Source organism: Ceratotherium simum, chromosome 1, assembly GCF_057802395.1.
Source record: "Ceratotherium simum simum isolate JZ-2026a chromosome 1, ASM5780239v1, whole genome shotgun sequence".
Classification (NCBI taxonomy): domain Eukaryota; kingdom Metazoa; phylum Chordata; class Mammalia; order Perissodactyla; family Rhinocerotidae; genus Ceratotherium; species Ceratotherium simum.
This window is the reverse complement of record NC_141900.1, coordinates 90,589,192-90,605,760: the sequence shown is the minus strand read 5'-3', so window position 1 is coordinate 90,605,760 and position 16,569 is coordinate 90,589,192. Positions and strand designations below refer to the sequence as shown.

Here is a 16,569-nt window from a genome sequence, read left to right as displayed (position 1 = left end):
CGGCCTTGAGTTTTATAAAAACTTCATTCTGCTCAGTTCATAAACCACAGAGCTTCTGTAGCAATATTACTCCCTGGGTAGCCAGGATATACTCTGAGGATGCTGACTCAGAAAGCATATGTATATTTGGGGTGTTTGGCTTTCATGGTTAGGTAGGAAGAGTTAAATGCTTTTAAAAGTGGAGTAGCAGGAAGTAAAGGCACTAGATATCAACTCTTTCTATATCACAATTTTTGTCCAAGTCCCCTTAACAGTAGTTTCTCATGTTCTTCATCAAAGAAGGAAAAATGGTGAGGGAATATTAGATCCCCAAAATAGGCCCCCACTAAAAAAAAAAAAATCAAGATTTACACATCAGTTTTGATTAGAGAAACAGAGGGGCTGTTCAAGGAAAGAGTGGGCAGAGGTATACATCTACTATAGCTGCCAATAGTGCCTTGCGAAGGATGCAGTGTAATTATATCTGCTGAGGCTTCTTGTCTTCAAACCAGCATGATAACCCATCATCTCATCTTGCTCATCTGTTTGTTCACTTCCTGCTCAGTTATTTTCCATATTAGTCTCTTGAGTTCCCCAGAAAGACCTGCCAACAGTGCAAGGTTTTCTGTGGGAATCAAAAGTAGGTTGGCTGCTGTTATATTAAGTAGGCACAGTAGAGTGGCTAGCTGCAGAAATAAAGGACTCTTTCATACCTAGTTGCTAGTGCTGGCTCTTGGAGTTATCTAGCTTTCATTTGGAGAGCCCTTGAAGTATGCAAAATTCCCACTGGACAATAAGACCCCAGGTTAGCCTTAGGAAAATAAAAAGCACATATTGAGCAATCTTCTGGAACATCAGTTGGATTCCTAAATGGTACAGGAAAATAGAAGCCAGTGAAGAGGTGACACGGGATAGTCCATGTCACCCACAATGGAAAATATGAACGTCAGAAGAATTTCCTATTCTAAACAATGTGCAGTTTAAAGTACACTCTCTGGAGATTCTCCTGAATGTACAGGCTTATGGCTGCTATTTATAGTGGCTGATGTGTACTTTACCAAGATTTTTATTCCAACAAAGGAACTGTATGTGATGTAGGGAATTATTAAAATGGAAAATAAACCCTCACACTTTAACTTAGTCGATTGGTACTAATCTCAAATATGTCAGACCTCACTAACCTAGACTAGCTAGAAGGAAGGCCAGTACAAATTATGAAATATTTTAAAAGAAATTCAGTCTTGAAAAAATGTTCAGGTATACCTGGTGACTTCCACCAGGCTACAAAACATTAGAACTTGTTTAAAAATTATATAAATAAAAATGATTTATAATTGGCAAATTAAGCTTTTAAATGTAAGTGAATATTTCTAAAGTTCTTTAAAAAGTTTTAAAAAGTTGTACACTCAAGTGTTTAAAAATTAAACTATGGAATGTAACTTACATATTTAACATGTTAATAAAATCCTTTATTTATAAGTCATTCAAAGTTATAGTTTTTTACAGTCCCAGAATAAATGATAAAAATTCAGAAATGGAGAAATCTGAATTAATGAAGATTTACGATAGACTAAAAACTGATTTTCCAACTGCTGATGAACATTGCTTATTAGACGGCAAACTAGTGAAAAGAACTGATTTTATTCACAAAGTATGCACATTGTTCCTCTTTAACCTCATTCACAGATGAACGAGAATCCACTTATACAGCCACTGCATGATTCCAATTTGCTCAAGTTTCATGCCTGGTGGTACTTTCCAATAATACCGTTAAGGACCTCTGGGATAATAAAGGTCAGGGGCTTCCCTAGAAGACTTCAAAGCAATTGAGAAGATAGATTTCCCTTGACTAAGAATTTGGAATAGTCTGTAATCATTCCTGCCTGCCATTCCCACCTGGTCAAATGATGGCCAGCGATGCAGATCTCTCACACCTGGCTGGTTAGTGAGAAAACCAATGGGCAGAATAGATATATTCAACATAGATGTTTGATAGCCTTCATTACATTTTTGTTTGATTTTGATGAGAATTCTTTGTTGGCAGTACTGTATACTTCTCCAAGGTTCCCAGCTTTACACAGCAGGATTCCTTGGGTCCTGTGTGTATAGAAAGGCAAAACTCTTGCCCTCTCAGGGAACAGAGGGCTCTCATTAACACCTTCACCTGAGTCTGGAGAGAATCTTTGGAATGCCCTGGATCACAGGATACTGGAAAAACTATGACCTAAATTCACACTATCGTATTTAGAATTTTATTTTAAAATAAATGAATTATTCAGGATACTAGTGACCTCTATAGATGGAGAGGCAAGGGGGCAGGATTGGAGAGGGGTCTGCAGAAAGTTTCAATGGTATTGGAAATGTCCTAGTTCTTGCTAAGCTGAGTGATAAGTTTATAGATTATGCATTATGATGATTTATAACTTTTACATACATTACATAATATTATCTTGTATGTATCAGCTTTTTCATAATTAAAATAAATAAAATCACTAATTTAGAATAAAATGATTAAAAATTGTTTTGCAAAAATTAGGCACATAACTTTATGGTATTAGTACAGTATTTATACATATTGTTGAGAGGTTTTTGGTTATTGCTTTAGTGGTGTTGATACCATAGATTATGTAATATGAAAAAAGAAATTATGATCCCACAAGACAAAGAAACTATTTAAAATATATGATTAATTGATTATTAGATACATAAATTATTGAGATAGAGACCTTGATATGTTAGGTACCATGCTCCTGTATTTTTATCTTGATTTCAAACCAGTAAGGAAAATGAAAAAAGACTCTTAAAAATAAAGAGGTAGATTTTCTTTTCAGCATGTAGACTTTGTATCCATAATTCTCCCTTCACTTTCAAGGTGGCTGCTAAAATAGATTGGAAACAGAGTAGAGATTAGACACCAAATTGTCTGATGACATGGGGACCCTGTACATGTTCAGTGATTCAGAAATCCCAGAACATAGCTGCTGAAAGGCCCAGTTTCTTGGGAGATGAGCCTGGAGAGGACTCTCCTGCTGGCTCCATCATTACCATGTCCTCCAGCCAGCCAAAAAAGAGGAACAACAGGTAACATTTACTGAGCATTAATCATATATTCACATATATATGATATATATATACACATATATACATATCATGTATCTTATATACATATCATATATATATTCTATCTATATACCTATCTATCTATCTATCAATCTATCTATCTATCTATCTATCTATCTATCTATCTAGTGCTTTAAAATCTGGGTGAAAACTTATGAGAAAGAACTGTAATGATGGCCATTTTCCTGATGAGGAAACAGACTTCAAGAGGCTAGATAGAGTTATCCTTAGTAACCTAGCCAGGATTCGAACCAAAGTCTGCATGATCCTGCTTTCTGGAAGGCATCATGTCTGTTTCTCACTCCAAATCTGCCCCATCTTCCCAAAAGATAGTAGCAATAAAAGTGAAAGACAAAATCCTCTTTAGGGAATCCAATCAGTTATCTCTTTCATATTTAGAGAGAAAAATCCCTTGATGAGTTTGAATTGCTAAAACAAAACTGGTAAGGATGGAGAAATCCTACATAATAACTTAGTATCATAATGAAGCTTTATTTAAAGAAATCTTGCCAAGACAACATACACCAAATAAAAGACTTCCAAAATTAATGGCAAATAGCATTATATTTGCAAAATCACCATAGTTTTTTTTCCTTCTTGACTCAGATGGCCAAGTTTGATTCCTAGTTCCTAACAATTAACTGTTTTCATTCTGCCTATCCACTTATCTTTCTTTGCTTTTCATTTTATTCACCATGAAGCAATCTGACCTAATCTCCTTTTATTTAGAAAAAACCTAATCTCCTGGTATTTATTTATTTAGAAACTCCGTAAACTGCTTTTAAATTAAAAAAAGAAAACACTCTACATGCAGTACATTGTAGTTTTCCCGAAAGAATGCTCTATTTTCCTAATCAACGGCCACAGCATTTTTTACAGACAGCAAAATCCGGGTGGCTCCATTCATTCAGGGGTCTGCATCGTGCAAGCAGGCTCTGCCTCAGCTGAGCTGGGTGATCTTGAGGAGGTCAACAGCCCTACATTCAAGTTTCTTCATATGTAAAATGAAGCTTTTATTTTTATTTATTTTTTGTGTGTGTGAGGAAGATCAGCCCTGAGCTAACATTTGTGCCCATCTTCCTCCATGTTATATGGGAGGCCACCACCACAGCATGGCTTGACAAGCAGTGCATCGGTGTGTGCCTGGGATCCCTGGTGAGTGCCCAGGATCCGAACCTGTGAACCCCAGGCCACCAAAGCAGAACACGCACACTTAACCACTTGCGCCACCAGGCTGGCCCCTAAAATGAAGCTTTTAAAATTCATTAGATCAAGGATTCTTGGCCCAGAGTTCATGGGCCTCCAGGAGGTGGATGGAAGTCCATGATGCCACTGAAGCAAGTGTCAAGTTTTGTGGGTATATATGTGCATTTATATATATACAAATATATACGTCTACAGCTTTCATCAGAGACTCAAAGTAGTGTGTGGTCCAAAATGAAAAGTAACATTCCACTACAGAAGATTATCTGTAAGGTCAATGACAGCCTTAAGCTTTTATGAGTGATGATGTGACTAAGTCCTTGTCCTAATGGTTATACAGTCTTACTGAGAAAAATCCGGAGAAAAACCAAGAACTGTTATGCCAGCAGCCTTCTTTGGCTTGAGGGGGAAAACTTGATTTTCTCTATTTCTATTTTTCTGTGAATGGGAATAACACAGGAGATTTTTTGAGGGGAAACGAAACAATGACTGTGTCTACACATGTAAGCAATTTACCTGAATAAGCATAAAGAACAGTTCAGTTAGGCCCAATTGCCTCAGTTAGTCTGTTGCCACATAACTGTTTTGAATGATTTTTTTCCCCATTTTAGGGAGCTATTTTGGCATTGTAGAGATGATGGACCTTCAGCCACGACAACTAGTTAAAACATGAAAAATTCCATTGATCAATTTGTTACACAGGAAAGGTTTTGAGATTTGGGGCAAGCAGAATGGGATTACACTCCCTAGCTATTACGAAGTTGGACACGTCACTTCACCTTTCAGACCTATAGATTCCTCAGCTATAGAATGGGATAATATCCAGGTCTGTCGTAGACTGAATGTTTGTGTCCCCCCAAAATTCATATATGGAAACCTAACCCTGATGTGGTGGTATTTGGAGATGGGGACTTTAGGAGGTGATTAGGTCATGAGGGTGCAGCCCTCGTGAATGGGATAAATAGAGATTGCAGGGAGCTCTCTTGCCCCTTCCACCACGTGAGGATACAGTGAGAAGATGGCTGTCTATGAACCAGGAAGTGGACCCATACCAGATACTGAATCGGCTGGAGCCTTGATCTTGGACTTCCCAGCCACCAGAACTGTGAGAAATAAATTTATTGTTTATAAGCCACCTAGTCTATCGTATTCTGTTATAGCAGCCTGAACAGACTAAGACAAGGCCATAGGGTTGTTTTGACAACGAAAGGATATATAGCTTTATAAAATGCATCACCCAGCCTGGCACTTGGTTGATGCTAAACAAATGATGGTTTCTTTCCCTTTCTAACATTAAATGAAATTTTGGCTGATACTTTTTTCTACTTGAGAAATATTTTCGCCCAATTGAACTCTTAGGTGAAATTCTGAGTTATGTTTTACATACTATATTTAAAATAAAGGACATATCATTAATGAATTAGAAAATTAACCATATTGTCACAATACATGATTTTGAAATCCTCCATTAGCAATTATATTTGTGTAGCAGACTTAGATGTGGCCAAAAGATTTAATTCTTTCCCAATCTCAATAGAAATATCTTAGGACGGGTCAAGATCAGTATAGGAAAGAACCTTTGCAGTAAGAATGCAGCAAATCATAATGACTGAACTGACAGAAGACTAAAAATTCAAACTCGGTAATATTCTTTCGTACCAAAGGCCTACCAAAACATTAATGTGATTTTAATAATATCTAACATTTGCTGAACATATACTATGAGCAGTAATTATGTTAATTCTCTGTATGGGTTAACTAGCTTAATCTTTACAGTGACTCTGTGAGGCAGAATAATTATCCCAATTTTTATACATAAAGAAATCGAAGTAAGAGATGTTTAAGTAATTTGTCACAAAGAGACCCAACTAGTAGTTATCAAAGTCAGGATTTGAACCCCGGTCTGTTAGACTTTATCACCCAAATACCTAACTACCACATCATCCTGCCTTTCCCCAGGTGACCAAAGATTGATCAGTTATAACTGTCACATTTACGGACTGTAAAGAAAAATTTACCACTATTTTAAACTATAGGTGTATTGACACATATATATGCCACATGTCCAGCTAAGAATGAGGTCATGGGTCAGCGTGTGAAGTCTTTAAGAATCTAGATTTTCAGTTTTTATTGAATGGGTGTCACCTTGGGTAGATTCTGGACTCTTGTTGCCCCACTGCTCCCCACAAAATAGGATACGTGTAAGGCCAAAGAAATTGTTAGGTTAGTGGAAATTGGTCAAAGTATGCATCTTTACCACATATGGTTCAACCATTTATAAATTCATAGGAGTAATAAATAATGTCTATTAGAATGAGTGAGAGAGAAAGCAAGAGAGGGAAAATATGAATATGTATAAATATTTTAATTCTTCATGCGGCTGGACACAAATAAATAATTAAAGGTCTCTGAAATGAAAATTATCTACCTCATTTTGTTCATGCCCCTACATTCAAGTTGGGCTGACCCTAAACCATATCAAATAGATATAAAAACCTTACAGAAATTTTTTTGTGTGTGTGTGAGGAAGATCAGCCCTGTGCTAACATCTGCCAATCCTCCTCTTTTTTTTTTTTTTTGCTGAGGAAGGCTGGCCCTGGGCTAACATCTGTGCCCATCTTCCTCCACTTTATATGGCGACACCGCCACAGCATGGCTTGCCAAGCGGTGTGTTGGTGCGCGCCCAGGATCCGAACCAGCGAACCCCGGGCCGCCACAGCAGAGCACGGGCACCCAACCACTTGCGCCAACAGGCCGGCCCCCAGAAATATTTTTAAATCTCTTTCAAACAAACTACTTGAAGAAATCTTTTAGCTTAAAAGTAAAAATTCAGATAACAAATCCTAATATTTTTTGTTCCCTGGAATGATCAATTTTCTGAGAACTGAAGGGAATTTTTGAGTAAATTTAGCCGCTCTAATAATTTAGACAGTTTCAAAGGAATATTTTATTTAACTTCCTAGTGGAAAATAATTTTATGATTACAGAATAATGAAAAAATTGCATTTGAAAAGATTTTTGTTTAAAATTTTGAAAGTCACAATGCTAAGCATTTTCAATAAAAGTGTTTTTGTGTGTGAGTGTGCATTGTATAATCGTTGATTGGTCATGGCATTAAATCATGTAAAAAAGTGTCAGGGATACAGTTCTGGGAGGGGACTACTTAGACCCAATGGATTTTTAAAAATTGTTTGTTTTTTCAGTGTTGTAAAAATATTTGCTTTCAAATGTCTAATCATCAGGATATTTCAGAGGCCCATAAAAATGTAAGAACGATGACAACAGCAAGAGTGTTTTCATTCCCTTTATTTATGTCTATGAGCCTCTGAATCTGATAACACAACTCTACAATAGGGGCCTTTCTTCTCATCAGAAAGAGGAACTCACATTGGCTGTGGAAAGCACGAGCTGGGAATGTAATGAGTTCACATCTTGAAAAGTGAGAGAGCTGCTCGTTGGCAAAGCAAGCCCAACACGGGGGAAATTATGTCTGACTGAAGATCTCTCCATGGATAAAACATCACTGCAGGTTTCTCAGCGGATACACTGAAGCTCAAAATCCTTTTGGCCAAATGTAAAAGAAGAGCTTGAATTGGTGTGAACTCTTTGGGTGAGACAACACAGTCCTTCCTTAGACCTTGTTACCATCACACCTGCTCAAAACTCTTCACTCAGCAAATTCCTACTCTTCATCTTGCCTAGCGTTCTTGTATCCTCTGAGAAGTGTAGAAAGAAAACTTTCATACTTTTATTTTGTTTTGTTTTATGGTAAATATAAAATGTACCTTCAATTTTTTGTGTGTCACAGAGAATCAAATCAGACAATAGTAATAATTAACAGCAATGTTTATTGAATAACACTCAATAAATAATAGTAATAATTCAAGGCATAAGAAATAATTATCTAATAAACACTGGATGATTAGTACTGTATTAGTATTTTCATGTACTATCTTTTTATATCCCCACAAAAACCCTATGAGGTGGATACTATTATTTCCCCCATTTTACAGATGAGGAAACAGAAGGTCAGAAAGATGGAATAATTTGAAAGGTCAGGTAGCTAATAAGTGACAGACCTGGGATTTAACAGCACAGCTGCCTAATGCGAACACCCATGCCCTTAAGTGCTAAGCGCTACTGCCTCCCACCCTTACGCCTCTCCGTGTTCCTTCGTTTATACAGAACATGTATGTTCTAATCAGACATACCTAGTCCTGGTGCTGGCATTTTGCCAGATACACATAAAGGCCGGCCATTTTTTGTACTTGTTGACTAGGAAGAGAGCTGGATTTGACCCCCTAGAAAATATATCCTCTTCCCCTACATTTTCCCGTTTGAAAATGTATGTATTCCCCAATGATACAAAAGCATGTGCATACATAATCCAGGGTAGATGGATTAGGTATACGATGGGAGGGGATAAGGAAACAAGTGAATCAAGTGTGGATGAAGATGCATAGGGACCAGTGGCAAATACATTAGGATGAACGAGAAATACAGAGATGAAGGCAAAGAGGGGTTGAAATAAAAGACAGAAACAGAAAGGGAAGCAGAATATACCTATTAATTTTTTATTCCCATGAGATAGGTGAAGAATCATAAACAGCAAAACGAATTATTTGTTTCTTCAAATAGATAATTGATTCAAAAATACAGTGTAATTTGAGATATATACAAATAGTATCTTTTCCTTAGAAACAATGCTTTTAGAATTTTGACTGATTACCTGCTCAATCCATTCTGCCTACAGAAATTTTTTCCTTCTCCTTTTGGTCAAGATTGTTCTAAAGTAACTAATCCACCTAGGACAGGAGCTTCATGACTATTGGGACACTGCCTGGACTGGTGACCACTCATCCCTATGGTTCAGTCTAGTATCTTGCACTTGATAGATATTCAATAAATTTTTTGGATGATTGAATGAAGTACCTCCTTATACCAAATCTAAAGACCTCGTCTTAATGACTCAGAGTGAAAGGCAAATGAGGGACAAGGACAAGTTGAATAGCAAAAAGATGGACAGGCTAAGGGGCAGGACAAAGAAGGGAAGGATGGTTTTTTTTTTTTTTTTTTTTTTTTAAGATTTTATTTATTTTATTTTTTGCCCCCAAAGCCCCAGTAGATAGTTGTATGTCATATCTGCACACCCTTCTAGTTGCTGTATGTGGGACTCGGCCTCAGGATGGACGGAGAAGTGGTGCCTCGATGCGCACCCGGGATCCGAACCCGGGTCGCCAGCATTGCAGTGCGCGCACTTAACCACCAAGCCACAGGGCCGGCCGGAAGGATGGTTTTTATTAACTGGGTTCACAGTCTAGTTTATGGAAAGCTAGTTGAAATGGATTGGACTGAAACCCTCAGAACGAGGTGTGAATACGACAGTCTCAGGGCAGCTGTGATGCAGTGAGTAGATGCCAGTCCCAAGCACATGAAAGCCAGCATGGCACGAAGTGTGTGGTTAGCTTTTTAAATAATCTTTTAAAAGATCTATTTCTAAGAAATAGAATAGATGAGAATCTGGCTTATTTTAATTTGTGGTTATAACATCTGGTGAGAGTACAAGTTTTACATTATTTATTTAAAGTAGAACTGCACCTGCTAGTCAAACTCAATAACAACTCGTTAAAATAACGGGGTAATTTTATTTGGATAGCCGTTGTGGGCAAGAAGTGGAACAGGCAGCAGACTTTCTCTTCCCCAACAGTGTCTACAGGGGTACAGCACACAAAGGGCATAAGCCATCTTTAATAAGAATCAATGAATATCAGGGTACATATTATGTTTGAGGATATAAAAATGTAGCTTCTTGATCCTCACTTGGTTTTATACAGGTTGAAAAGTATTAAGCACACTCTTCCCAATTATGTCATTCTGTTGGTCTAGCCTCAGTGCTCAGAATACAGCTTGGAGCACAGTAGATGCTCAATAAAAATCTGTTGAGTGAGTGAGTGAGTGAACAAATGAATCTGGAGCTCTGAGCCTTGGGGACACTCTATTTTTCCTAATTTACTCCAGCACCACTCTACATCTGGGTTGAGTTCTTTCTTTCAGTTCTCCAGATCCAAAGGAAAGTGAAGTCTACTCCAGTCTGTCCCCAGGTATAATGGGTAGGGCCACAGAATCACATTTTCCAAAATGGAAAATTTCCTTATTGTTTTATTTGTTTTTAAATAAAGTAATATATGATCATTTTAAAAGAAAAATTAGACAATATGAAAAGCAAAAGGAAAGGAAAGTTACCACCAATCCCCCAGAGTAAACAGCGACCCCTATTACAGATGAGGAAGCCAAGGTCTACATCTAAAGGAAGAGGGATATGCGCAGGGTCTTATATGCCCTTTATCTTCAGATCAAAACCACAACTTTGGACAGCCCTTGATTTCTGGCCTGGCCATCTGTTTCCTGTACACACCCTGAAGTTTCTCATCAAAGTTGGCTGGACCATAAAGCCTGACCTTCACTATTTCCATAAATGATCAGATTTTTCAAAATCCTAAAGGGTGAACATAGACTTACTTACCAGACCCCAGAATAACAGAATTAGAAAGTTCACCTTGGAACATGAAAATATAAACTTAATACAAACATAAAGAAGTACTTAAGTACTTCTCTCAAAAAAGAAAGAAAAAAAAAGGAATCAGATGGAAGGTAATACCCCGAAAGAAATAAGACAGACAGAAATGTAAGTTAAACAAGGTTAGGATAAATTTGTGTAAAGTATGTAAATTTATTGCAGCTTATTAAGGGTACCTAACTAAGCTTCATTGAGTACATTCCTTTTAACATTGACTTTAAAGGAAGACATCTTTTCACACAAAACAAAAAACCGGAAGGAATGAACACGTAGCTGTGTGGAAAATTCTTAGGCAAAATCCGATTCTAAAGAAACCTAGTTCATTCACTCTAACTACAGTATGGCTCTAACCACAGCAAGTTAGTTCTATCGTTCCTTTCACGTTGATTCCCTGTCTCTGTATTCACAGAAAACAAAGAAGCTGAAGATACTGATCTAGCCTGATGCCCAATTTCCTGAGCCCCTCTAGCCCCAATTCTGTGAGGGCTGCCCCCACCCTCTGGCCTGGTCTGTTTTCTGATCCTGCTGTACTTTGGTTTCCTAGCACACCATGAGGGACATAAAGGCAGAAATCATGTCTATTTATATCTCACCATAATTTTCCCTGTCCCCAGCATAGACACTGAAACTTGATTGGTACTTAACAAGTATTTGTTGGGTAAAGATATTTTGTAGACATTCAGGAGAACCTGAGGCCAAATAACCCGTCATTGGAAAGAATAAGATATGCACCACTGGGGCTGAACATTGCCTACAGGTTTTGATGTCTACTCCACAGGAGTCCCACCACATTCTCCCTGGTTCTCCTCACTCCCTGATTTTTTGGTCTCCTTTGACGGTTTCCGTTATGTCTTTGTGATCCCTCACTCTGTCTACACTTGCTGTCTTGGCACTCTCACTACCATCCACATTCAGCTTTTGTATTACCACACCATACTGAGTGTGCCCAAACTTGCTTCTCTAATAATAATGTCTCTCCCTTTCTGAACAAAGACTGAAAATTTCTATCTCCAAATGCCTTGAGGAAATCTCCATTTGGATATGGTTTCTGCCTGAAATTAAACACTCCCCCCATGCGCATGCAAGAATGGAACCCTTCCTAGTTTTCCCACTTGAGACAATGCAGAGACCTTCCTTCCAGCTCCTCAGACTTACATTCTTTGGATTGTCTTTGAGTTTCTCCCTGTCCTGAAAGGTTTGCTAGTACTCCCTCTATAAAGACTTTCCTATTGATCTTTATTTCCATGTTCACTGCCCTGGTTCAGGCCTCCATTATCGTATGTTCAGTACTGACTCTTCCAGTGCTGGTATCCCCACACTCTAGTCCACCACAGAGAACTTTCTCCAACGTATTTTCGTCACTCGTAGCTCCCCTGCTAAGTCTCCTTTGCCTTTTCTGTTTGCACCCAAGATGTGCAAATCCAAATCATTCTTCCTTAAGCACTCAACGGATTTCTTGCACCAGGATTCTTATTTCCACCTCTAAGCTTTTGCTGGTGTCATTCCCTCACCAAGATGGCTCTTCTCCTCCTCTTCATCACCATCCACTACTTCCTCCATGGCTTGCCCACTTCCAAGAGCTTTTCCTGACTAGTTTTATCTCAGGATGATGACTGCCTTTGCTTCTCTTGGCATTAATGTTTAGTTCTGGCTAAACTGCTATGTTGCTTCTTACTTATTTAGCTAATGATAATGGTTTAAAAGAATAATAATAATAACTACCACTTATGGAAGCCTACTATGTGCCAGGTACCGGGCTAGGCCATTTATGAAGTTTAATAATCTTCACAACAACCACACAAATTCTGTAGACATTATGCCTATTTTACAAATAAGGCAACTGTGGCTTAGAGAGAAGTCACTTGCTCATGGCCACACAGCTCATAAGAGGCAGAGATGGGATTTGAACCCACAGAGCCCAGGTACCATTCGTGGTACCATGCATGTATGTGCATGACATTCCATGAATGGCAGCCTACTCTGACCAAGTTAATCCAAGGCAATAATTTTACCTTCTTCTTTTGCCTTCTCCATACAAACAAATAGACCTATGGCCCAAAATACTTTTTGTTATAGGTGTAAGTTTGCAGTTTTCTACTGCGGAATCGCTGAGATCACTTTACTGCCATCATTTCATTTGTGAGTTGGGATTTCTGAGAAGCAAAACTGATTTGGTTTTAAGACCATTGTTTAACATTTTTCTTCCTATGAATGCCTACTCTGCTTTCTCAAAGGAACATCTGATTTAAGCCACATTAAATGCCACTGTCCTTTGCTCTGAGGCCTAAAATTTTAAAATATGCATTTATGCCCTGTGCTTCACATGTCTTTGCTTTATGTCCCCAACTCGCCCTTGAAGTCACCATTACAGAGGCCTCACACAACATAAGAGCTTCCAATTAGACTCAGAATCTCCACAGTAACATACTCCATCGGCTGTTAACCCATAATATGTGGATTACTGGATTTGGATGCTTTTCTAATAAGAATAAAAATTTGTCACAAGATCCGTCTGGGGCTTATTGCCTTTACATTTTTGGACTGAAGACTCCCATTTCCTAAATGGTTTCAATATCCACTATTTGTCATTTTTCTGTCATTTCAATATTATAACTGCTTTTTAACTTTTATCCACACATTGCTTTTGTCATTTAAAAATTCCAATATGAAAGACAATGATTAAATGCAACTATTTGATTTTTCTCAAATCTCTTTTTCTTGATGTTTTTCTTTTTTTATGCAGAATTTAGAGTCCTGGGAAAATTTTCCCTAAATACTTTTGCAAACAGTTTAGTGTGCAATACATTGGGCTCTTCAGAGCGATGATCCTTGAGGCCTGAAACCCACATTGTTAATAACAGAATACAAATACAACCTGGGTCCTTACCTTTCTGCTTCGAGGCGCATCTCTTCCCGCTTTTGCCTCCTAAGTTCTCTGCGACGTTCAAAATCATCCATGGTGTGGTTTCAGGTTTCGGGAGACCAGATAATGTCTGGATTTAAAGAGAAGGAGGTAAAATCAATATCATGGATGAGTCAATATTTCATGAATCGTTTTGCCCCCACCGACCATTTTTTCATCCCTTCAGTTTTTCTTTACTCATAAAAAAACCCCTTAGAAGCCCGTGATCAATTTCTGACTCCCGAGCCGAGTCCTTTACGTGTTAAATTCAGTCTCATTCATGAAACTGTTAGAGACAAATAAGTAAGATTCCAGGATTACAGTTAACAAAATAAAGACCTCTAGGAGACAGAGAGGTTTTGAAGACTTGAAATATTGGTGGGATCATTTAAGAGCTGCTGAATGATTTTGTTCTTTGTAACTTGCTGACTCACAGACAAAAGTTATGAAAAAGTGAACAAAGAAAGAGGAAAAGAGAACAAGAGTGAAAAAAAAAGAAAGAAAAATTGTCAAGAAAAGGAATATGTAGGAGCTAAGAGAAAAATAAAAGAGGGAAATAAAATAATACAAGTATCCAGGCATAATTTGCATATTCTAAAAGAATATTAATATCAGAATGATAATAAAGACCACAGCAAAAATACCAGGGACATTTTAAAAAGCAGCATTTTAAAAAGCAGCTACGTTATGATCAAGCTGTTTTCCCAGCTCAAAAGTCCCGGATCTTTGTAACCCAACCATTTTATCCTTTCCTACCTCCTCCGTGATGGTTTTAATCCCAGAAAGATCTTCCCTTTCCAGCTCTTCAACTGAGGAGGCTGCTTCCCCTGCGTTTCTGTGCCATGGAGTCAAGTATTCCAGAATTCCCCTGCAGCCCCCAAACCCAAAATGACTACCAGAAAAGGGGAAGCGGGCCCTTTTTGTCCTTGCTTTGTTTACAGAGCTGTCAGTGGTTAGTTAAACTCGGCCTGGAATCTGGCATTTAAGGCCTGCTTGAAGATTGTTTCCTGTGTGGAGCGGGAGGCCTCCACTTCCTCTGGAATCCTAGACTCTCTGCTGCACTCAGATCACAAAAAATATTTTCCAGCCCTTTCTGTGCACATGAGACGAGCCATTTGCCCCGCTAAGAAAATAAGGAGCCGTGCAAAACCTAAAGCTATCCCCTAATGGCATTTTTGTTTGATGGAACAAAAAGCAAAATTTAGATTTTGAAGCCAAGTTCAGAAACCTCCTTAAGTAAATTGTCAAATTCTTTTATTTTCAAGTACTTTTTTCCCTTTAAAAAACCCACAAAAACAAAAATAAAATCTCAGCCAACAAAAACAAAACTATCCGTGTTAGAATTTTTCCCCCCTTCTTATCCCCTAGGGTCTTATTTATACTGCTTATAAATCTTTTGGAAATTCAAATTTTGGTGTTTATTTGGGGTTTTTTAATTTTAAGGTGTTTTTCTACCTTCTCTTACCAAGAATACTTTTCAAGACTTTGCTAGTTATGAAGGAAAGAATCAGTTTTCCTTTTTTAATTTCATCAACCATAAAGACATTTCTCTATATTTTCCAACCTGATCTAATCATAGTTATCAAAATGGAAAAAGAAAAGTGATTTGAGGATCCCCTGAGCGGCTGTCCGAGTGTCTTTCTCCTCTAGGTGGGCTCCTGTTCTGAGCAGCACAGGGCATGTGAGCACAGCCCTCTGGGCAGTGGGACCAAAACCCAGTTGCTTGAATGCAGGGTGTAGTGAGAGAGTAAACTCTTCTCGTTCCTTTCTTCAATAAAGTCTTTTGTTGTATATAAACCACTTCTCGAATAACTATAGCAACAGCAAACAGAAATGGGAGAAAGAGGTCTGTCTGTAAGCAAAGAATTTCACTTTTTAAAATTTATCCAAGAAGCTTGATGAGCATCCTCTAAGCCTCCGGGTCTCGCTCCTCCCTTATCCAAGCTAAGTAGTCACCCTGGCTGCTTGTTAGCCATGGTGGTTTGAATTTCTCAGCCGGTACCTCTGGTTGAGGTGCTAATGAGCAGTGAAACAAACATCCCCCAGCAGGCCGAAGAGACACACGCTTGGCAGAGCCGGGCCGTGTCTTGGAGTGCTCAAAGGAAGTGAAACTGACTAGCATCGTGTGGTCACTTTGGCTGGCTATCCTCACTAGCTCTCTACCCACGCAAATTCTTTTTCTCCTACCCATTCTCTCCTCCTAAGTTCACCTTTTCTTACTTATTCGGGCACTTTTTTCTTTCCCAACCATGGGAAAACTATACCTATCCAGTTATTTATTCATATGAATGCTGCGAGTATGTATGTGGGGTATTTAGGCAGGGGCGGAGAGAGAGGGAGAGTGAGCTCTATGATGCATCTGCATAGACAAGTGCCTTTCTAGGTTGTGCTTTGTGGACACGTGGTGGGTACACCTGAGGGAGAAGAGAAAACACATCTGGGTACCGTGTAGTATGACTCTTTATTGGGGTGTATGTGGTTGGGCCGGGGAGAGAAGTGTGTGTGTTTGTGAAAATGGCTCTCGGTTGGTCTCAAACCAGGATAGGGCCAGAGGCCTTCCTTAATCGTCACACCCTTATATCACACAGCTTTCTGAACTTCTCTGGTGCTGTTCCTACATAAGGGGAGCCGTGTCTGGATAGAATTGTAAGTGATTTGTTCCCCCTCTTTTGGGGGCAGCACCTTCCACGTCCCCACTTCTCATTTCCTCTCCTAGCCTCAGTCAATGCTGAATTCCTTCCGGCAACATTGTTAGGAAACAAACTCTCAACCAATGAAGTGATGACAT

The 16,569-nt window shown here is 38.6% G+C and overlaps 1 protein-coding gene across 8 annotated transcripts in view; it reads right to left on the bottom strand.

The window, feature by feature from the left end:
• Positions 1-16,569, bottom strand: part of CALD1 (caldesmon 1) — a 203,071-nt gene that overhangs the window by 80,687 nt on the left and 105,815 nt on the right. For all 8 annotated transcript variants that reach the window (XM_087430957.1, XM_087430949.1, XM_087430976.1 and 5 more), the window contains one exon: positions 13,767-13,872. In XM_087430957.1, coding sequence (XP_087287083.1) covers positions 13,767-13,837 — 71 coding nt within the window. In that variant the 5' untranslated portion in view covers positions 13,838-13,872. The remainder of the gene's footprint in view (positions 1-13,766; positions 13,873-16,569) is intronic.